This window comes from Sardina pilchardus, chromosome 4, assembly GCF_963854185.1.
Source record: "Sardina pilchardus chromosome 4, fSarPil1.1, whole genome shotgun sequence".
Lineage (NCBI taxonomy): Eukaryota > Metazoa > Chordata > Actinopteri > Clupeiformes > Clupeidae > Sardina > Sardina pilchardus.
Window position 1 is genome coordinate 33726438 of NC_084997.1, and position 24048 is coordinate 33750485.

Genomic DNA, 24048 nt, shown 5'->3' on the forward strand with positions numbered 1-24048 from the left:
ATTTGAACTCATAGACAAAGTGAAACTTCACCGTGGTCTCATAGTCAACAAAACAGTTCAACACAATTAAGTACTATTACTATTGACTGACAATGGGCAATCATCAAAAATAGCCTGAAAAAGCAACAAATGTCCTCCTTTATCAATGTTACAATAAACACTACATATATTCTGACTCTCTTCATGCAATAACTGTCTTTGTCCTTCGATGTGACATTTGTCCCGTGGTGTGACAAACGTAAACAACAGAAAAACATCCTTAATTTCAAAATATATTTTTAAAAAGGCAGGTTTGGCATTAATAATAGCTCCAATAATATCTCCTCCTAGATAGGTACAATTTCAAACAGAAATAAATGTATGACATATAGGAAAAAGTGAATGAAGTTCATCTATTAATGGTGAAAATGATTCTAATTAGTAATTTTATGTGAAATAAATATCGTTTTAAGAAAATAATGATTTAATAATGTGAACAATGCTGCTGCCGCCGCTGCCTCTATCTTCCACACACATACTCCATCAACACATGGCAACCAATTATTATCATACAAATCACCAAGTTACATAAAGCAGTCTGAATGACAAGGAGAACAGCCCAAATCATGGTCTGGAGAGTTGACGGGTCATCTGTGAAAATAGATTGCAATTCATTTCTTCTGCGTTTTATGGATACATACAGTGTTCATTAATTCACATTTGAGACAAAGTTGATCTTACCAAAGACAACAGACTTGCTGACAGTTTCACTGTGAACTTCACATCGATATGTTTTGCTGTTGTCTATTGTGGTCTTAACCTGGACCCTCATCTGAACTGTTCCGTCTCCATTGGGACGTGGCCCAGTGTGATGAACTCCATGATCAAGAGGAACCCCATCTTTAGTTAACTGGATCCTCACTCCAGATAGGTCAGAATCTGTCACATGACACTGTAAATATGTGACGGTTCCTCTTTGGATGGGTTTGCCAAATATATGAAGCTCTGAACCTACAAGAGGAAGAAGAAGTCTTTAAATAGCTGGACTGTGGTGCTGAATAGTCTAAAAACAATTAGACTATTCTAATTCCTCATCTGCAAATATCCAGTTATCCGATCAAAACATGGACTAACATATCCACTCAAATGCAGCACAATATACTGATGACACCCCATGACTGCATTCAATGTCCGCTTTACAAAACAAACTCATAAAAAACATATACAGTACAGGTATATACAGTACCCTCCAGAATTATTGGCACTCTTGGTAAAAGTCGACTAAAAATAGGTATAAAAAAAAATCTTTTGAATGAAATCAAAACAATGAAAACAATGAGGAAAAATATACCCTGCAACGGAAGCAATTTTTTTCTGAGAAAAAGGAAAATCTCATAAAGAAAGAAATATTTTTAACAATTCAATATGTATTTAGTCTACTAATATTCTTATGGTTAGGTTTGTACAATATGTTTTAGTGTAGTTTTGGTACCATTAGGCCATTGATTAAATTGACACTGTTTTTATTATTGTTTTCATGCATTAGTTATAGTTATTAGCCTATACCGTAATTTCCCGACTATTAGTCGCAGCTTATACATTGATTTTGCAACATTTCTTCAGCTATGAGGTTAATACACGGGGACAGGTAATATGTTATCAATATGGTTTTGTTTTTTTTAACTTGCATAAAACACTGTCCTGCGGCTTATACTCAATGCGGCTTATATGAGGGAAATTACTGTAATTTGATTGAATGACTTTATTGTTTAACTATTCTCCTTTTCAGTCATTCTTTTATTTTCATTGGATTGCTTATATTGACACTATTTATTGTTTAGCTTATATCAACACTATAGTATGATCAACTGCTAAATTTAATTATTGTGTTGTTTTGTTTGTATGTCGCTTTGGACAAAAGCGTCTGCTAAGCACCATCACCATCACCATCACCATCACCATCACCATCACCATAACCATAACCATAACAAAAACACATTGCTCACCATTATTGGCACCTGAAACATATTATGTAAAAAAATGAACAGGAGCATTTTCTTATGTAAATGCAACATTTTAAAGTAAATCAGAGTGTCTGTGAACTTTCAGAAGTAGTTCACGACATTCTATTTCACTATGGTGTGAAAATGAAGTCACTCAGAGGCTAAATCCTCTTGTCATTTTTCAACATTGGAGGGACAAGAGAATACACTAAATTGAAATAAAAAGAAAGTGTGTTGACATTTGTAAGTAAGAGAATATCTATGGAAACTAGGTATTTTGTTGAAAATGCCTACATTTCCAGTTAAAAATGATGATTAAAAGGTTCTAATCATCTGGAAATGTGACAAACATACTTGGACAAGGACCCATGGTTATTTTGCCCCCACGTACAGTATGGAGGATGGTATGATAGGCAAAAAATTCCATGAGAACCACTGTTGGAGAGTTACAGACAAAGCTATCATCTTGGGGTCACCAAGTCCCCCAAAAAATCTCCAAAAGTGACCTCACTGCTAATAGATTATTTAAAGCCAGTCCAGTCATTTAATGAACAATGTAAATGGCAGGAGTTACTGAATGGTACCATGACATGTCTGGGAGTGTGGTCTATTGTCAGATGAAAAGAAAATGTTGCTCTTTCGCTAAAAACACTAAGGTGTCTTTGGCGTACATAGAAGAATGACTATACTAAAAAGAATCCCATGCCTAATCAGAATTATGGTGGAGGGGCTGTGCTATTGTGGGGCTGTTTTAATTCCCAAAGGCCTTGGGAACCTAATTAAGGTGCATGGTATCATGAACACCAAGAAAATCCTGAACATTTTCAAAGGAAATCAAACAATCTCTGCCAAGGCCCTAAAAGTTGGTCATGATTGGATCATTCATCAGGTCAATGAACCAAAACAAATGTCCAGATCAAAACAAATATGGTTTACTGAACACAAAAAAGCTTCAGACATTGCCATTGCAGTCCCCTGATCTAAACTCCATAGAAAAACAGTGGGATGAGTCAAAGAGGAGAATGCACAAGTGTGGACCTAGCAATCTAGATGATCTGGGGAGGTTTTGTGATGATGAATGGTCTTAAATTCCTTACTTTGTATTCTCAATCTTTATGGGGTATCAGAGAAGAATATTACAAGCTGTTTTATTGACAAAGGGAGGTATTAAAAGTAGGGGTACCAATAATTTTGTTAAACATATTTATTTCTATTTCAATAAATAACAAAAAGATTTTTTTTTTAGGGCCCGAGCACCGAGGTACGGCCACTGAAGTGGCTGCACCGTAGGTGCAAGGCCCTATTGTTTTTGCTCAGATTAAATTTCTTCTGGGCCACATTTTAGCTTTTTTCACCAACTTGGCATGCTCTAACTCTTGAAATTTGGTAGCTATGAGTGGAATTGGTAACGCTACTCAACGACAGAGCTCTGGCCTAGGGCGTGGCTCAGAGCCTCTATAGCGCCACCTAGCGCGTTGTCTGTTGTGGTTGACACATACTGTACATGCATGGAAATGAACTACATGTATATTTTGGTAGGCATGTGTGTTGTATTAATCTGAACAAGTTTTACATTTAAACTACATAGTGAATCTTCAAGGAATTTGAGTTATGATTATGATTATGATTTTTGCACATCACGTATTTTGAAACACTTCTCCTAGACGGTTTATCGAAATCATGTCATATAAGCACTAAAATGATCTTGAGGGGTTGTTCAAGAGGAATTGCAACCAGATTTTAGAATTTTCGAAGTATATTGAAATGGCGAGGGTTTGAATTGACTTATTAAGAAACAGAAAGTTGTTGTTATAGGCAGAAAAAAGGTTACAAATTGGATGTAATTTGGCAGCTACTTGTGGAATTGCTTCTGCCAGTCAGAGACAAAGCTCTGGCCTAAGGTGTGGCTTCGGGACTCTATAGCGCCACCTAGCAGCACGTTATATGTTGTGGTCGACACAAACATTCACAAATATGAACCAAATTTGGTAGACCTAGTGCGTTGTCTGTTGTGGTTGACACATACATTCATGGAAATGAACCAAATTGGTGGGCTTGTGTGTTATTTAGTGCTGTCAATCGATTAAAATAATTAATCGCGATTAATCTCATGAATGTCCTAGTCTACTCGCGATTAATCACATATTAATCGCACATTTTTATCTGTTCAAAATGTCCCTTGATTTATCATTTTAATACTCATGTCAAAGTAAAGTGGATAGGCTTGCTTTGTGCAAATGTTTTTTTTTTATTTATTTATTTTTATTGCAAACCACAGTATAGTGTTACAGCCATTCATGTCTGTAGTAGGCTAATACTGTCAATAGGTAGGCTATTGGGACAGATGACACAATGCTGGCAGCACCACTGAGCAAACAAACATCTCTACTCCTAGAAGTTCAGATATTGCAATAACATAAAAAAGCTCCGATTGTTGTAGCCTAATTCAAGTCTAATTCATACATAGTTCTTCTCTCTCTCACACACACACACACACACACACATCGAATGTGCACAAATGCACACACACTCACTCACACACACACAAACACACACACACCGAATGTGCATGAACGTGTGCGTGCAGACACACACACACACACGTGCGCGCGCGCGCGCGCACGCAGGCAAAAGACAGATAACGCAGCAGTAGGAAGGGGAGAGAAGAGCCAGAGGGATGTTGCACACAGACACACACATACACTCACATTAACGTTACCTCGATAGTTTTCATCACCGTCCAGTAGGCTAATTTCCCGTTAGCGCAACTGTGTCTGCCCCAACGCCTGCTCTACATAGTCTTCTAATAGTTTCGTGCAAATTCTCAATGCGGCTAATAATAACTAGTCGTGCTACGATGGTAACTAAGTTCACATCGACAGTACATGCAGATAACTTTGCTCTTATCAACTGACCCTGACAATATTTTAAAACTAAACTTTCCATTGTTTTGGTTTGTTAGCAGCCCATTTTAACGTCTTCAGCTGGACATCTAAAGCTCTTAATTGTTGTAGCCTAATTCAAGCCTAATTCAAACATTGTTCTTCTCTCACACACACACACTGAATGCACGAATGCACACACACTCACTCACTCACTCACTCACTCACACAGGCGCAAGACAGATTACGTTAGCCTAACGTTACAGTAGTAGGAAGGGGAGAGAAGAGCCAGAGGATGTCACACACAGACACACACATACACTCACATTAACGTTACCCCGAGATAGTTCTCATTACCGAGTCCAGTAGGCTAATTTCCCGTTAGCGCAACTGTATTTGTCTGCCCCAACGCCTGCTCTACTTTAGTCTTCTAAGTTTCTTGCACATTCTCAATACGGCTAATAATAACTAGTCGTGCTAGGATGGTAACTCAGTTCACATCCACAGTACATGCAGATAACTTTGCTCTTATCAACTGATGACATTGTGGGGCGCGCTTACTTTTGCTTCTGATTTACAGCCGGGTCCTGTAGTATTTCTAACGTGGTCACAGCAGTTTATGAAAAAACTTGTCACAGGTCAGGAAGAGTGTTAATCTCGCGATAAAAAACAATAACACAGTTAAAATTGTTTTGAGTGAACGCGTTAATAACGCAATATTTTTGACAGCACTAGTGTTATTGCTATCGCTAGTCAGAGACAGAGCTCTAGCCTAGGGTTTGGCTTAGGGACTCTATAGCGCCACCTAGCGTGTTGTCTGTTGTGGTTGACACATATATTCACGAAAATTAATCAAATGTGGTGGGTAGGGTTGCCAACCGTCCCGTATTACGCGGGATTTCCCGAATTATGAGTAATATTGATTTGTCCCTTCAGGGACAGCTCCTGTCCCGTATTTCAAACACAGCCTTGTCAGCCCAAACTTGGGCCGCCAGCAACCCAACGAGGGCCGCAACAAACTTTCAGTTTTGCACCTGTGGGCCGCAAGGGCCGCGGGACTGCTCAGGGGTGTCCAAACTAATGCGGCACGCCAAGCATACATTAGTTTTATCATATACTGTAGATCTGGCCCGCCACGCACAAGTTATAATGGGCTGTTCGCTATTTCTTTTTTCCAGCAACGACGTTGTGGTTAACATTACTGCAAACTGCTTTACACTCTTCTTAGAGATCGTTTACATTTACGATGTCAATATCAAAACAGCATATTTAGGGATGATAGCCTACTCTTTGAAATCTCTATTGCAGCAAATCTAATTCACGTTGTTACTCATAACGTAATTGGGAACGGGTTTGAGCGCGCTGCGCGCATGAAAGGGAGAGAGAGTGCTAGCGGGCTTGTCATTGTTGATAACTGATATCTCCTTTTTATAAGAAACGTTTAGAAAGACGTTAAGAAAAACGTGAAGACTAGTTCCACTCCTGATCACTTATAAACTGCAAGGGCACAGCCATAGGCACAGTAGCCACTGAGTGGAGCCGGCAAGAGTTGGCAAGAGTCTTAAAGTGACAGTGCACCATTTGTAAATTGATTAAACAGCATCATATTAACCGTATTTATTAACACATTTATTTTTCTACAACAAAATTACTTCATGCAAAATTGTGTAAACCTAAAACTTATCACTGTGAAATGTGTGAATTTATGGTGTTACTTACTGTGCGCATGCAACCGGAGGGTTGTTGGCGGCGGGTTGGGTTGGGGTTGGGGTTGAGGGGGCGGGGGCTGGGGGGTGTCCCTGATTTGGATTTCAGAAAGTTGGCAACCCTAGTGGTGGGCTTGTGTGTTATTGCTACCGCTAGTCAAAGACAGAGCTCTGACCTAGGGTGTGGCTTAGGGACTCTATAGCGCCACCTAGCCCATTGTCTGTTGTGGTTGACAAAAACATTCACGAAAATTAGCCAAATTTGGTGGGCATGTGTTTTGCTATAGCTATTCAGAGAGAGAGCTCTGGCCGGGGGTGTGGCTTAGGAACTCTATAGCGCCACCTAGTGTGTTACCTGTTGTGGTTGACATATACATCCACGAAAATGAATCAAAATTGGTGAGCTGTGTTTTTATTGCTGCTAGGCAGAAACAGAGCTCTGGCCTCAGATGTGGCTTGGAGATTCAATAGCGCCACCTAGCACGTTGTCTATTATGGTTAAAACACACATTCACAACAATTAGGTAGGCTATTGGAACTCTATAGCGCCACCTAGTGTGCTACACACAGAACATGCACATACACACATACACACATGCAAACACAAACATGGGCACACAGAAACGCATGCACCCCCCCCCCCCCCCTTGTGCTTGCTTTTGTGTATGAGTGCACACACACGCAGGCACACACTCACACACACATGCACGCACATGCACACACACACACACACTTCTCAGCTCCGGTGGTCTCACACAGTGCTGCATCTCAGAAAAGGTACTCAAAGATGTGTGTGTGTGTGTGTGTGTGCACTGTGTGTGTGTGTGTGTGTGTGTGTGTGTGTGTGTGTGCACTGTGCATCTCTCTGTGTGTGTGTGTGTGTGTGAGAGGTGTGTGTGTGTGTGTGTGTGTTTGTACTGTGCATCTGTGTGTGTGTGTGTGTGTGTGTGTGTGTAAGGGTGTTTGTGCATGTGTTTGTGTATTTTTTTATGCACAAGTGTGTATGTGCTGGTGCGTGTGTGTGTGTGTAGGTACAGTATGTGTCTGTGTGTGTGTATTTATGTGTGTGTGTGTGTGTGTGTGTGTGTGTGTTCCTGCATGTTTGTATGTTTGTTGCACCCAGAGCAACCATTCTCTTTTAAAACATATATAATTGGAAACTAGTTGATTAAAGGTTTCTAATGGTGTCACTTATATGTTTCTAGGACAAAAACTAGCAGAGATTGAGATGTGTGTTTGGAACAGTTTTTCAAATCTCCAGGGGGGGATTTAGACTCCAGAGAGTTAATACCACCATCTACAGGCCATTTATTTTATAGCCCTCCATGGCTGAAATTCCACAAAACTTGGCATACTCCCAGAGGATGTCAGGTTAGTCATACACATGAAATTTGGTGCAGTTCATAGCATCTCATCTGAAGACAGGGGTAATTAAAGCAATATTACATTGCATTTTCAATTTTTACCATGGGGGTGCAAATCACAAATGACTGGTTATAAGCTAAGTTGATGCGAGCTCTTGAGACCAACATAAACATTTTGTCATCCTCGGTGCCACGGTTCAGGTAGTTATTTAGGAAAAACTGCCATTTTTGGGCTTCGGGCGGGGGCAGCGCGGGGGGGAGTGACCCCCGGGGACGAAACAACATTTTTCCTTAGAAGTCTACTGGGGCTACATGCCCACCAAGTTTCATGTGCCCTGGTGTTACGGTGTCCCGGGAATCGTTGACGAAAAATTCAGAATCGATGACGGAAAAAAAAAAAAAAAACTTTGACTACAACCTATATGACCGCTTCGCTAGCTACGCTAGCGCCGGTCACAATAAATAGAAAATGCAAACACAGCTTTGAGCAGCCTGAACTATGGGCCTATATTTCAAGTAGGCCTAATGTAAAACATTCCGAATCTTTTGAATAAAATAAAAGTGTATATTTAAGAAAACAAATACAGCTTTCTGAACAGCTGCATCAAGCTGTGCAAGTACTGTACATCCTCTGCTCATAGTTCAGATTGTCTTGTTGTTGAAGCTGACAATGGGATCTGTAAAGTTTCTGCAGCCGCATTAAGCACTCATTCACAACTGTTCCATCGCCAAATGCTCTCTTGTTTTGCACCAAAATCCACGCAATCTTTAACGAACACTCATTAGCCTGTAAATGCATGCGTGATCACGCAAGTAGACCTGTCATAGTGTGTTTTCAACTTGATAATTATTGGCCTACCTCCACCAAGGAGGTTATGTTTTCATTGGGGTTTGCATTTGTTTGTCTGTTTGTTAGCAAGATAACTCAAAAATGTATGGACGGAAGGTCTGAAGTTACCTAAACAAGAAACGATACCTTTTGGGAGTGATCCGATTAACCTTCTGGATTCAGGGGGCGCTTGTGGGGGTCTGCGCTCTCGGAGTGCTTTTCAAGTTTGACTTGCCCTCACTGCGGACTTCTGTGCGTAGGCTACCTTTCCTCAAACGACCCGTGTTTGATCTCATAGTGACGCTAATGTTACCATTTTTTTTAAATCAACGCCACAGTTTCATTGGTTTCATAGCACATATTCACAGCAGAATGAATATTGGTCCGTCCATTCATCTTTAAAAGTTCTGTTTTCACCATCTATTTTTGAGCAAGCCATTTTCTCTCATCTCCTCTCTCCCCCGCTAGGCCTATTCTCTGTTGCTGAAATGTAAACAATCGAGTTGATTGGCTTGGCTAATGATGGTCTTTCATAATATTAGGCCGACAATAACGGGTCCGGACAGAACTGCGGTCCTCCATTTGGTGATGCCTGCCATAGATATTATAAAGCTAGATACCACATTGTCTGTCGAGTTGTATAAGGTGACATATGTGACCGCAGCAAACATCTTACTGTCTATGAGCAATACTTGATGAAACGTCACATATAGCTACCCTTGATGCACCAGTTTTTGACTCAATGTTTTAAGATGGTGTCAGAATGTAAGGCTACTTCTTTAAAAGCCAACATGTCTGGCATTTTAACCAGGACCAGGATCACCCCATTTGGTAGGCCATTGGTGCCATCCCCATTTCCTACTCAAGAGCGGGACACGATACCAAATGGTAAGCACCGTAAACACACAATATGTCATGATTCACATTGCTGGAATGTACCTGTGTGCGCATCATCACTGAGCCTTGCTGGTACCTTCCTCTTCAAGATAGGTAATACAGCATACAACTTATTGCTAAAAGCTTTGTAAGCATAATTCATATAGCAGTGTCCATCCCACTCTGCTGCTATAAGTTCGGCCTCATCAGTCTGAGCTGTCCATTTCAGAGCATTGGGGTCAAAGGTCAGGAAGTCCTCACCATTCACACCCCACTCATCAAAGGAGGACTTTCCTGACCTGCTGACTGAGCAACCTCGACGTCTTTGAAGAATTTCTGTAATGATTTAAAAATTTGTTTCTTTTCCATAGCATTTTGAGTAAATCAAAATAAACAATCAAGAATAAAATGCTTAATTGGCAAATGGATAAAACTACTTATGTACTGCAATATTCTCGTCTGCAGATTTCAATTTATCAATTTATTTGTTTATTTATATGACCCACCTGCTGACACTGTGATTGTCTGTTTTATCTTCTCAAATGAAGCAAAGTGCTCATAAAACTGACGTTTACACTGCTGGTGTCTTTCCTCCAGTTCCTCTTGGGTGAATGCATGTGTTACCCAGTCCTGTTGTGGTTGGTCTCTTAGTGTTTGGCCGTTGCAGGAAAATATCACATGTTCATTGAACAGAGTTGTCTGCTGAAACTGCAATTTGCCACCTGGGCCATGTTGGACTGTGCACTGGACCTCAAGTGTGTCAACATCTGGGGGGAAACACACAAGAGTGTTGTTTTTGGCAGATTAACCAGACCGATCCCACGTGACGTCAGAGCAAAAGTGTGCATGCATTTTGGACATGGACTAACAGTAGTCTACCACGGCTAACAACGAGGAACAAGGAGCACAGTACCAAAAGGATAATCGAAAGGAATAGAACAACAGCGTCCTTTGGTAGCCTCAAAGTAACAATAAAGTTATCAACACATATCTTTGACATGTAATTTGCGAAACTGAGCATCAGGCCCATTCTGGTGCTGCATGGACTTGCTGATGGCCTTGTAGACTGCCTCATATTCAGTGAGGTGATGTTGTACTGTAGGCTATTCACGTCCATAGTGGTATATTTGCGTGCCCAAAATGTTTGAAGAGGCAGAGCTAAGATATGACTGTAATATATTTGGACTAATATATCCATAACAGCTGATAACGGAGACGGATTTCCATGTCTGCAACTTTTTATTGAAACTCTCAGACTACTCACACAGGCAGGAACACCGCATACCTAAACCACCACTAGATGGCACTGTTTAACTACAATTAACAGAAGGTTTTAGCTAAGCAGTTATACTGTAGTATCAATATACTACAATGACAGAATCTGAATCTTACACATGATAACTTTGTTTTTCAAGATAATGTTTGGTCAGTAGGCGGTACATTTATACGGTTTGGCCTATAACTTAGCACACATAACCAGCTCCCGAGCAGTTTTAGTTGGCAGCATGACACAGGTGATAGAGCCACGATAAAACATAGCCACTTTTCGTATGACAGCATATTTGAGCAACGCTAACACGTGCATTTGTTGACAAGCCAAATCTGCAGGAGTTCTAACGTCTTGGGCAAACTCAAACTACCTGCGTTGTGAAATGTCTATCCCAGGTACAGTGACATACATTTCAGCATATGATATCATATGAATATAATTCCATGGGTTTTATTTTTTTCAAACGCCAAAAGATCGCCTAGCTCATGTTTATAAGCCAGCGTCATTACAGAACGGATATGTAATTTGATTATTTGTGTGGTAATGGCATATCGGCAATATTATAATAGTTATCTGCAAAGTAGAAAAGTTGATTTGCAGTATAGCCTGTGGCAAGATACTTTCACCAGAAAAGTTTATAAACCAACATGACTCATTAGGTTAGTTAGCCTAAAATATTATGTTGTCTGTGTAATCGTGATTAGGCCTACTTTCAAGAATGTAGGTTAGCCCCTGTCAAACGTAGCCTACACGCCGTTTAGGCTTAATTACTTCTGACTAGCTGTTTTTTGTCCTAAAAAGGGGCTTTGTCTTAAATCGCTACTTCAACATCAGGCTGTACAAAGTTTACTCTTGTATCATAACACTTTCGGTTTCGTTGCTGCTTCGGCTATCAACATCTTTTACTGCAACATACACGCTAGTTTGGGCCATAGACATAAAAGAAGTGGACAAACAGACTCCGTTGTTCTCAATGGAAGGGGGCTGAAACAAAATTCCGTTTACTTTCCGTCGTACTGCGCAGACTCGTACTCATTTCGTGACGTTAGCCATCCTGCACATTGCTGTAACTCGTCTGATAGATCGAAAACCTCTGAAATTGTTAACGTTCATTTTTAATTTTATTATTATATTTACTTGTCTCTAGGTAATGCTTTACCCTATCAAACAGTAGGCTACCGTAGGCTACACGCATTTTCACTGATCTTGCGAATGACTTTCCGTCATGGTTTTCGTGCAGGCTCACTCAGCTTCTCATCCAAACATTACGGGAAATCTCCCCTTGAACGTTAGCTTCCCTCCAACCGACATGCTAACTATACTTCTTTACGAGAAACCAACGTTATATACGAGGAAGAAGTGAATTAGTTTTGCCTTCGATACCCTATATAGAATTCACAGAAGCTATAAGGGCGACACAGGGCACATGTTACATGAAGTTATGGGATCGCAAAAAAATCTGCAATCTATGGCCGTCCATGGGAGTTAGCAGAGCGTTGATCACCAGCTCATTTCGTGTTTCTACTTCCGGGAATATGCCTACTAGTATGAAGGTATAATTGGGGCAAAAGTCACGAGCACATTTAACTGCAGATTTCGCATTCGCACACTAAAGTCACAAATGTGTAACCATTACGATTTTGAAGTAACTTGCCCAACACTGCCTATATGAGCAGGGATGTGTGGGCGCGATCCAGATCCAGATCCGGCCGCCTTGTTTTGTTTTCGATCGATGCTCTCTGTGTGCACAAGTACAAATCGGTTTTGCACATCGCTAGGTGGAATAACTGGTGCAAAGGTATTCGTCCCTGGAAAACAGCGACGGAAACTCGCAGATGTAGACTTAAGCACTTGTATCAATTCACTTGTAGTCGTGTAAGACTTTTATTAATGAGAAAATATTTCACAGATGCACAACTTCTGTTGCATTAGTTCACATTTGGGTTTACAAATGCACGAATGTTGTGCATGTTCTCAGACTATGAAACACGGATGTGTGAATGTGTTTTGCCCCAATCGTTGCAGTGTAAATGGAGCAAAAGTCTCGAGGGGATGAGGCCAGGAACTTGTGATTCACAGGTGAGAATTCGTGTATCTGTAAAACGGTTTTGTAAACTTGTAAAACGGATTCGTGAACCCGTAGCCCTATTTTGTGTTAACAAGGTATGGAAAAAATATGTACAACTTCAAATGTACGGTTACACATTTGTGACTTTAGTGTGCGAATGCGAAATCTGCAGTTAAATGTGCTCCTGACTTTTGCACCAAATATACCTTTATGGTTTATGGCCGTTCACGTGAGCACAATAACTTAATTTAATACATTTTACCGAAACGACTGGTTCCGCTTTACAGGGTCACATGTGTGACTTTAGTGTGCGAATGCGAAATCTGCAGTTAAATGTGCTCGTGACTTTTACACCAAATATACCTTTATACCTACCCCCTTGGTTTGGGCTCTCACTGAATTTGAGGAAGTGTTAGGGGAAGTGTATGCTGTAAAGCAGTCAAGTTTTGTTGTTCTTTTAGTGCTCGGGTTCCCACCCGAAACCCAAAGTTCTGTAGTGCCAGTAAAAGCGATACAGACACCGTCAGGCTATGGCAGACGTGTCATTCAACCTATTGTAAATCGATGTACCATCACAAGGGTCTTGGAAAGGTATTATTAAGGTTGAAAAACGACATGGTGTTGCTTTAAGTAGAAGATCACCTGAAACAGCTTCACATAATGTATAGGGTTTAAACAATTGAAATAGTAGATGTGCTGTATGCATGACACATACTCAGTTGTGCATGATAGCCTGTGTTAAATAGTGTTTACAATACTGTATTAATTCAATATATGAAAATGGCAATTATTGCAGTATTTTCCCATATTGCAATATTGGAAAAGTATAAATATTAGATTCCATTATGGGAATATATTACCTAATATACAGTATCACATGATATTTCCCCATATAAATGACAATACATTTTTGTTCCATAAGGGCAAGGTCTCATCCCAACCTACAAAAACTAATTTCAGGAAGGTATTTTGGCAATATAATTTAGTTTGTGATGCCAAGCTTAGAAAGTTTGCATAAAAATAAACATAAAAACGAACGTAAGGTATAAACCTAGTGTTATTTTGACACAAACCAGGGATGATTCTATTGATTTCAAAGGTAATACTAAACCCTACCTGATCCATTTGAAAGATGAATGCAGATAACTAGACTCAGGCAAACACATAGGCCTACAGGAGTCTCAGATGTATGTGGTCGTCTAATTCCCATGTCTTCTTGTATCCTGTCAACTCCAGAAAAAAGAAACTGGCACATCATTCAGTAGTCTAGTCACTTACAATCTGAACATCAGAGATATAAAATTTGGTTCTGAGCTGTAAAGAAAACACAATAGCAATCATGTACGGCCTTATAGCCTATAATTCCAGTTATGTCTGCTGCCTCCAGTACCCAGAAATGAAAGTAACTTTCCACTTGTTCAAACTACTTCCATGTTCACGCCCAGTAATTTCTTAGAACTTTTGTTTGTAACTAAAGCAATGACTTTGCACTGACTGTGCTGGCCAATCAGAATTGACCCAAGTCCTCTGCCTCAGCCTGTACTGTAAGTGAAGTTAAGAATATTTGTAATGCAAATAGGAGACACAAGATGAATGGCATAAATGTCCCAACATAGGCACTATTTGTCTTAACAGTGTTGCATCTGTAGCACATTTCATGAAGATGCAGCGTTTTGTGTTTTGCATCGTTTCTCTATCTGCAGCAGCAGCGCATTTCATGAAGATGCATTTGCCTTTGTTTCTTGCAGTGTGTTTTTTTTCATTTGTACCACGTTCTCTGTTTGTACTTTTATTAATTTGCATCGTTTTGTATTTGAAACTGCTTTCTCTAACTGAGCGCGGTGGCCCTCCTCGGACACCGCATCTCCCCGCTCTTAATCTAACATTTCAAACAGCCCGTATTCGTCCTCAGACGAATAGAATATATATACTTTTTTGATCCCGTGCGGGAAATTCGGTCTCTGCATGTAACCGAATTAATGAACACACACAGCCAAATTGAACACACAGTGAGGTGAATCACACACTAACCCAGAGCTGCCTGCCCGGGGTTAGGTGCCTTGCTCAGGGGCACTTCAGCCGTGGACTGGTCGGGGTTCGAACCAGCAACCCTCCGGTTACAAGCTCGAAGCCCTAATCAGTAGGCCAGGGCTGCCCCATCCTGTCTATACTCTTAATCTAATGCTACGGCCAGAAATATGCCATGATTCAGCCATACACTACTGGCTGCTTCTTACCTGTTATGGCTGGCCACAATAATGCCAAATTGAAGCCAAAGGTCTCAGCCAAGTTTTTACTAGTTAAAAGGACTATATGAACACTGACCTAATCATGAATGCTTAGTATGTGCAATTCAAAACTGTAGACAACTTCAGTTTTGTCAAATTAACTGACATATCCTTATTTACTTATTATTAAATAGTAAATATTATTAAATTATATTACTTATTTAAAATCTTTATCCGAGAAAATGTCACTTTCCATTTACATAAATAATAAATAAAATGTTTCTTCCTGTTCCTAACATTTTTAAATGACCATTAACTCTAGATCTTTCTTTCATGAAATTATATAAATTATAAAAATACTCATACACAAAGTAAACAAATATGATTTATTATCTATGGCTCTAACAAGTACTGTCAGTCTGAAAAAATCTCGGACAACAATTGACCCTTCCAGAGCCACGCCCTAAAACCGCCAAAGGCCAATCGTGGCTTAGCAACCCGTAACTAGGCAAGCAAGGCCTGGCAAGCTTTCGAGTTTTTGCCATGTTAACCTATGGAGACTGCATAGCCTGTGGGCCATTAAGGGCATTTATTTGGATGTGTGGTGCCCCCAAACACGTGAAATCACGGTGAAATAACATGTTGAACTATAAAGACATGATATAGTTTGAAATACGTATTTTTCTAACTTTAAATTTTGCATATTGCGTGATATTTCCATAACCGCGAGATACGTTTCACGATGGCGGCAAAAAGTTCTTAACAGACATTCAACGAGACGTATGTATAGCCCGTCAGCAATTCTGTCTAAAATAATACCTAGTTGAAGTACCAATCATGTTATGTTGTCAAATATTGACGTTATGGAAGTATAGCTTAAAACGTTATGCTAGTTTTGTCCCCCGCCCGTTTCATTCGTACTAGCCTGGAGGAACCATCGAAAACAACGCGTACCTTCGACTTTTGCTTAAATAACTCATGAACGGTTTTGTTCAGAGCTGAAAATGCAACTGTAGTTGACAGAGGACAGATGTAGCTCGCTAGTGACCAAATATGAGCTTTCAGTGTGGTGCGATGTCTTTGTAAATTACATTTGTTTAAAAAATCCCGTGTCTCCTCCATTGTAATAGACGGGCAAGGTGCGAAAGTTTGACAGGCGTAGCAACAGTAACTATGGAGGGCGGGACTTCTGGAAGGGTCAATTGGTTTTATCTAGTTCAAGTTACTATAGGCAGCTACAGTGCTACACTACGATTTCTCCTTTAAGGTGTAATTCCATGTTCACAGTGAATGTGTATACAGTATCACTTTCTTTCTTTATCTCTCTCTCTCTCTCTCTCTCTCTCTCTCCTTTAATCTCACAACAACTCTCTCACCCAGTGCAGTAATAGGTCCAGAAAATGTGTCTGAGTAGTGAGTCCACTTACCTGTATTCAGTGCCAGTCACATCAGACACCACAGCATTCAGCGCAGAGCCCCCATTCTCCTCTATGGGATCGGTCACAGGAGACAACGCAGAGCCCCCATTCTCCTCTCTGGGATGGGTCACAGGAGACAGCAGCAGGAGAGACTAGGTTCTGATCCATCCACAGGCAGCAAAGCTTGAGTGTAGTCAATCACAGCCAACTAAGACCCTATGTTATGTGTGCCTGTGTGTGTGGTAACATTATGTAGGTATGTTTAGCTACTCTGTTCTCTATGACACTGCCTTTCCGTCTCTCATGCTGGTGTATTGTGGTGCTTGGGTCAAATACCACAGCCCTCCTGACCCTCCTCCTTATCTGTAAACTGTCTGACCTGTCCAGCCTGTTCGATATCTAACACATCTCAGCTACAAGTACTGTAAGTACCACTGAAATGATTTTGGAAACATTATGGCAACACCCAACATTCTTTTGTAAATAATGTTTCAAAAATCGTTTCAGTGGTTCATCAACTCGTAACTGGATGAACGACACTTCTGCATTCACTTTGTGGCCCTCTATCAGCTAAAACCGTACTATGCAAGTTTGCCAGATCGGGTACTGGAGCTGTAGTTTGAATGAGACATAAGAAACTACCAATTTGACTGGCTTCTGATGTTGCAATACGTCACACTTTCATAAAATCATGCAGCATACCCAGATAGCAAAACTGCACTGGGACGGAACTGGGCCACATGTACCACAACATTCGGCACGGATCTTTATAATGGACCTGATCCGGCGTCCAAACGCACATCGGTCCAAAATTGTTTTGGATCTGTTTGACGGATTTGCGGCAGATATGAACTTGCACTCGTCCAGGTCCGTCCCAGATAGCAAAACACACCTACCACGCCATCCGGCACGGATCTGAATAGTGGACCTGATCCGACGTCCAAACGCACATCGGTCCAAAATTGCTTTGGATCCGTTTAACTGATCAGTGGGGTGTCCTACGAAGCTCGATTAGTGGCTTAGCGAGGTATGTTGCGCTCAAAACCAGGGTATGCTGTCATACGACAGTGGATTTGTTTTAGCGTCGCTGTATCACCATGGTATCTTATGCTCGCAACCAAACCTGCTCGGGAGCGGGTTATGTGCTTAGTTATAGCAAAGATCATTAAGGGGCGGAGCAAGATACTTCATGAGAAGCCACTTCCTGGAACCCGAATCGCAAGAGGGGGGGTCAAAATCCCCCTTTATGCAGAGCAGAGGCAGCAACTGTTCCATTGAAGTCTATGGACATAGATCAGAATTTCAACTATATGCTAAAATCTCCATTCTCTTGAGTTAGGAATGTGAATTTTGGGCACAGTTTCATGACCCTCAACACCTTTTGACCACTTCAGGTACCTTTTTAGCATTTTTGAGCATTCCCGTCTGGAGAAAATCGACTTTATATCAGGTGTGCCCCTCTTGTTTACTCTGCTTATGTTGGCCGGTTGCTACTGTACGTACGCTCTACCTTGACAACACATTAGCCAGCTGAACCAAATCCTGATTTGTGCTAACGACGATCAGATGGCGCTGGGGTAACTTAATGAGAGCAGCGACATATTTCCTTATTCCACTGATGTTTTTATTCAATTCCTTGAAATGTATGCTTTGTGTGTGTTACTTCCATATTAGAACTAATAAATGTAGAGGGCTTGAAAGAGCAGCAAGATTATTTTGGAACATCATCAAGCATTGATAATCGAGTGCTTGATTTTGTACACCTGTGGAAAGGGACCTGATGAAACCCATGAATATGTCTGACACGCAATGACGCGCCTCTTTATGCAGAGGAAGTGATCCCCGTTTTGCGCCCATAGACATGAACTACGACGACGTATCTTGCTACGCCTTAAGGATCTTTGGTTATAGCTCAAATCGTGAAATATCACCGCCCTCTGACCAATTCTAACCAATCCATTATCTTAAACAACGAAGTTATCTCACGTGTGCTAATCTGTCATACTTTGAACAGGTTCGGCCCCGCCTCTGCAAACATTTTGAATCTCGAAGGCGCTTTTAAGTATGTTGTGCGTGCAAATATGTCACTACTGTGGACATGCATGCCATACAATATCTGATGACCATCGACTTTTTGATGTTATAGGTTAGACACTAAAAAAGACCACCCTAGATTTCGCTACCGCTCATAAATGCGGAAGTAATCGTTTTTAAACCTAGGCTGTCTTGTGCGTCTCCACGTTTCCCGATTGGTCAAAATCACCCCAACCACGAGAACGCGCACAGATCTGAGCTGAAAGCCTAGTTTGACAAATTTATCACATACCTGCTGTCGTAGGATCACTTAACTTAATACCCGAGTTGAGGCTTTGTGCAGCCTCGATATGTCTAGATAACCTAGATTTGTCTAACTTGCTTCGTAGGACACCCCACTGGTGGCAATAAGGGCTGAGACTGCTCCCAACAAACAAGATAACGTCCCGGCGATGATTCAGAGCTTTTTAAAAAACGTATTTTGTCACTGCGACGTAAAAAGAGGAAAAATCGAATTTCACCCAACTACCTGTTCACCGTTTAACATTTGCGCCATGGAGATTACCCAAGTCAATCTGTCAGGAAGCGTGTGGCGTTATGTGAGTGAAACAGCTGTCAACGTTGTTAAGCAGTAATTGGCATGCAGTAATGATTTGCAATTAGGCCTACCGTCTAGTATTTCATTTCACACACTTATTTATCTTACCTGTGGGTGCGGCTTGGAGATTGATGATCACGTCCAGATGAACAATAATTAGATTAGTTAGCTGGATATTTATACCCGGTTAGGTCTAATACTTTCACGACTACGGTGTATTTCCCCCCTAATAAATTACTAAGTCAATGGTCATATCTGGTAATGTTGTTGTTCAAAACATCAGTGGAGTAGGTTAGCCTATAAGCTAAAATATCCCAACCACATTGTTTCAAAATTCAAAACTAATATTTGCAATGCATGCTGGGAAGCAGACAAAGCAAACAAACAAGCAAACAAAGTAGGCCTACACAAAATATAATTAAAGTTATCAGAGAATGTCTAGGTTATATTTTATATCTAAACCATGAGGTTTATAAAGTCATAAAATTGTGATAAGCATCCTTAATTCTTCTGCAAAGTTTTTTATAGTGGTGACCAGTTGGGGATGTTGTGAATGTCTGCTTAAAGTCATATGTGATATGGGACCTGCATTGCAGATCCGTACCACACACAAGAAGCGGACCCATACCACACATAAGAGGCGGAACCGCATTGCAGATCCGTACCACACACAATAGGGCTCGGGCACACGACTTGCATTCTAGGAATATTGCCGCCATGTTGGTAGCGCACTGAACGTGATGTCCATTCATTCAGATGCAGAAGACAAGAAGCAGAAATATAGTATTAGCTGTGCTGTGCCCGCAAAGTTTTCACGTCATGATCCCGAGCCCTATAAGCGGACCCGTACCACACATAAGAGGCGGAACTGTATTGCAGATCCGTACCACACACAGTAAGCGAACCCGTACAGGTCCGCTTCTTGTGTGTTGTACGGATCTGCAATACGGGTCCGCTTATTGTGTGTGGTACGGGTCTGCTTCTTGTGTGTGGCAGAGCCATAGAGAGAGCAGAGAGAGTTGCGACACGCTTTGATGTCGCCGCCACGCGATCAAAAGTTCCAAAAAACCTGCGCTGAATGGCTGAATTCCAGGAGGGTGGGATGTACTTCTAGATGCTGGAAGGTGTAATAAATTAACTCATTAACTACTGACCAAGAGATTGGCTGTAAATAGTTCCAAAAGTCCTATAACGAGGAAATAGCCTGGAAAAAGCACTGCCATTTTTTCCTACGGAGGTCTATGGGAGTGTCGCCACTCTGTTTTATCTACCGCTCTGTTGTGTGGTATACGGATCTGCAATTCATGGGTTTCATCAGGTCCCTTTCCACAGGTGTATAAAATGAAGCACCTTGATTATCAATGCAGACTGCATGGTGATTGATACACCTGTGCAAAGGGACCTGATGAAACCCATGAATACGGGTCTGCCTCTTGTGTGTGGTACGGGTCTGCTTCTTGTGTGTGGTACGGATCTGCAATACGGGTCCTTTTATTGTGTGTGTGTGGCACGGGTCCTCTTATTCTGTGTTGTATGGATCTGCAATACGGGTCCGCCTCTTGTGTGTGGTACGGGTCCACTTCTTGTGTGTGGTACGGATCTGCAATATGGTTCCGTTTATTGTGTGTGACACGGGTCCGCTTATTCTGTGTTGTACGGATCTGCAATACGGGTCCGCTTATTGTGTGTGGGCCACATCTGGCCCACAGTCAGATACCGTAGGTCCGCTACATACGGATCTAAAGGCTTTCATGCGGATCCGGCCCAAAGGAAATTGCTATCTGGGTACTGTACTCATGTCTGTGGACATCGTTATTTCCAAAGCCAGTGTTGGATAAACAAATAACATGCTTTGCTTACTGTACAACACTCCTGGCTGAGGTGGTGTGACCTGTGACCTGGCGCTGTAATGGCGAGTCGTGGAGAGAGCGGAGAGAGTCTGTGAGAGAGAGTGTGAAAGTTGCGCGTCTCTTTACGCGCCTTGGTTGTTTATGTTCGTCAAAGTCTATGCTCGTCAAAGTTTGTCAGCGTCTCCTGTGTGGTACACACATGTATCTCGGATCATCTCAAAGTGGAGCGTCTCGTATCAGTTCGGGAGTTACAGCAACATTAACGTAACCTCTTCGTAATGAGGAAGTGCCTACTGTCGTGGATTTTCTGGACAGCTGGATCACTCTTGACGGTACCTGGAGGACTCGGAATGGGAATTCTGAAGTATTCTAGAGAAGACCTGCTCCTCCTGCGAAGTACGGATTATCCTGCACTAAATCTGGATGTAAACTGGAAAGAACTGAGGCGCTGTAACGTTACGAACACCAGTCCCGGCCACCGGCGGGATACCCGGAGTAGGAAGCAGGGTAAGAGAGGGAGTGTCAGGCAGAGGCTGAAAAGACTCACCGGTACTTTTAAGTGCCCGCCTCTCCCATCCATCATACTCTCTAATGTCCGTTCGCTACGGAATAAACTGGACGAACTACAGGCAAACGTTACCTGCCAATGGGCATACAGAGAGGCGAGCCTGATCTGTCTCACCGAAACCTGGCTGGACAACACAATTGCCGACACAGAGCTACTTCTGGATGGATTCGGAACACCACTTACAGTAGACTGGACCGAGATACTGTGAGTAGCCTCAAGAAACATGGGGGCGGGCTGTGTGTCTATGTAAACCAGAAATGGAGCAGGACTGCTGAGGTGAAGCACACATATTGTACTCCTGATTTGGAGCTGCTCTCTGTATCTTTTAGACCTAAATATCTTCCCCGCGAGTTTAGTCAGCTGGCCGTCGTGCTTGTTTATATTCCTCCTTCTGGCAACGTCACACGCGCAGCGGAGGCTATAGCTATGTGCGTCAACAATATCCAATGCGCATCTCCTGACTCGCCTGTTTTCATTCTAGGCGATTTTAATGCCTGTAGGTTAAATAAGATTCTGCCAACCTTCCAACAGTATGTCACATGCGCTACCAGAGGTGACAAGACAATCGACCTCTGTTATGGCAATGTGAAGAATGCATACAGGGTTAGCAGGAAACCTCCTCTTAGTACCGCTGACCACAATGTTATCCATCTTATCCCTGCCTACCGCACAAAATTGCAAAGAGAGGGAGTGACTAAAAGGTGTGTTAAAAAATGGACCACAGAAGCAACTGAAACTCTCCAGAGCTGCCTTGAATGTACAGACTGGGATGTGTTGACAGAGGGAAGCAGCCTTGAGGAAGCCACCGATGTAGTCACTGGATATATCACGTTCTGCGAGGAAATGATTGTTCCAACTAAGTCTGTTAAAATATTCTCTAACAATAAACCCTGGATTACAAAAGACCTGAAAGCAACATTAAACGAAAAGAAAGTGGCCTTCATCTCCGGGAATAAAATTGAGTCCAAACTCATCCAAAACAAACTCAATAAACAAATAAAGGCAGCGAAAAGAGAATATAAAGAAAGGATGGAGAAACTCTTCCAGGAGGGCAAAGCAAGAGACGCCTGGCAAGGTGTCAAAACCTTAGCTGGCCTTCCCAATAACAACTCAGCTATGCCCACTACAGGGGCAGCAGACTGTGTCAATATGGCAGAGAGACTAAATGAGTTCTACTGTCGGTTTGACAAAACTGACCACAAGCATGAAAGGGAGGGGCTCATGAGGGAGCTACTGACCAGGACTCATGAAAAGGCAAACTGGCAACTACAGCAGGAGGAGGTTGAGCTGGTGCTGAGGCGGGCGAGACCAAATAAAGCACCAGGGCCGGACCAGATCAGCGGCCGCCTGCTCAAGGAGTGCTGCAGCCAGCTTGCTGGAGTCTATTGTGACCTCTTCAACCGCTCCCTGTCAGAACACTCCATCCCTTCAATCTGGAAATCATCTATCATCTGCCCCGTACCAAAGAAGAGCAACCCCACCTGCGACAATGACTACCGCCCAGTGGCCTTAACATCCTTGGTCATGAAAAGCTTTGAGAGGTTAATTCTCTCACAGCTGCAGGAGGAGGTCAGTATGTACACCGATCCACTCCAATTTGCATACAAGCGGCAGAGGGGGGTGGATGATGCCATACTGACGCTGCTATATGGAGCCTACACCCACCTAGAAAAGCCCAAGTCATTTGTTCGGCTGGTGTTCGTGGACTTCTCCAGTGCCTTCAACACTGTGCAACCCCATCTGATGGGCCAAAAGCTTCTCCAGATGGAGGTCAATCCCCACCTCATTCTCTGGGTTCTGTCTTTTCTGACAGACAGGCATCAGAGAGTCAGAGTAAATGGCCATCTCAGCTCTGATAAGTTGATCTCCATAGGCGCTCCACAGGGCTCTGTAATCTCACCGGTTTTATTCACACTTTACACTAACGATTGTCAGAGCACTAACCCAGACATCACATACATCAAGTACTCTGATGACACTGTTATTATGGACCCCACCAATTCATATGATCAACCACAGTCTGAGCTGGCCTCCTTCGCAGACTGGTGTACACATAATTCTCTGGACCTCAACATATCAAAAACCAAGGAACTACTAATTGACTTCCGTAAAGCCCCCACCACCATCCCCACTCTAACTGTCAACAACCAGTCTATAGAGAGGGTGGACACATACAGGTACCTTGGGACAATGATTGACCATAAATTGAACTTCCATCATAACACAGACATCATCTACTCCAAATGCCAGCAACGTCTATTCTTCCTCAGAAAACTCCGTAGACTTCAGGTCCACTCATCAGTTCTGACAGCTTTCTACAGATGCTTCATTGAGTCCATAATCACCTTCAACATCACATCCTGGTTTGGGGCACT

General features: G+C 42.0%; 1 protein-coding gene across 4 annotated transcripts; it reads right to left on the reverse strand.

Annotated features, from left to right (window-relative positions):
• Positions 1 to 110: 110 nt before the first annotated feature.
• Positions 111 to 16927, reverse strand: LOC134079099 (hereditary hemochromatosis protein homolog). 4 transcript variants are annotated; one of them, XM_062535270.1, is made up of 6 exons: positions 16633 to 16927; positions 14094 to 14200; positions 10146 to 10406; positions 9703 to 9975; positions 721 to 990; positions 111 to 630 (listed from the first exon to the last, which is right to left on the reverse strand). In XM_062535270.1, exons 2-6 carry the CDS (start codon positions 14185 to 14187, stop codon positions 500 to 502), a joined length of 1029 nt encoding a protein of 342 aa, XP_062391254.1. In that variant the 5' UTR covers positions 14188 to 14200; positions 16633 to 16927; the 3' UTR covers positions 111 to 499. The 4 variants fall into 4 exon arrangements, with proteins under 4 accessions (XP_062391254.1, XP_062391253.1, XP_062391255.1 ...); XM_062535269.1 differs by having other exon boundaries at positions 14094 to 14207; XM_062535271.1 differs by having other exon boundaries at positions 9901 to 9975; positions 14094 to 14223.
• Positions 16928 to 24048: the final 7121 nt, after the last annotated feature.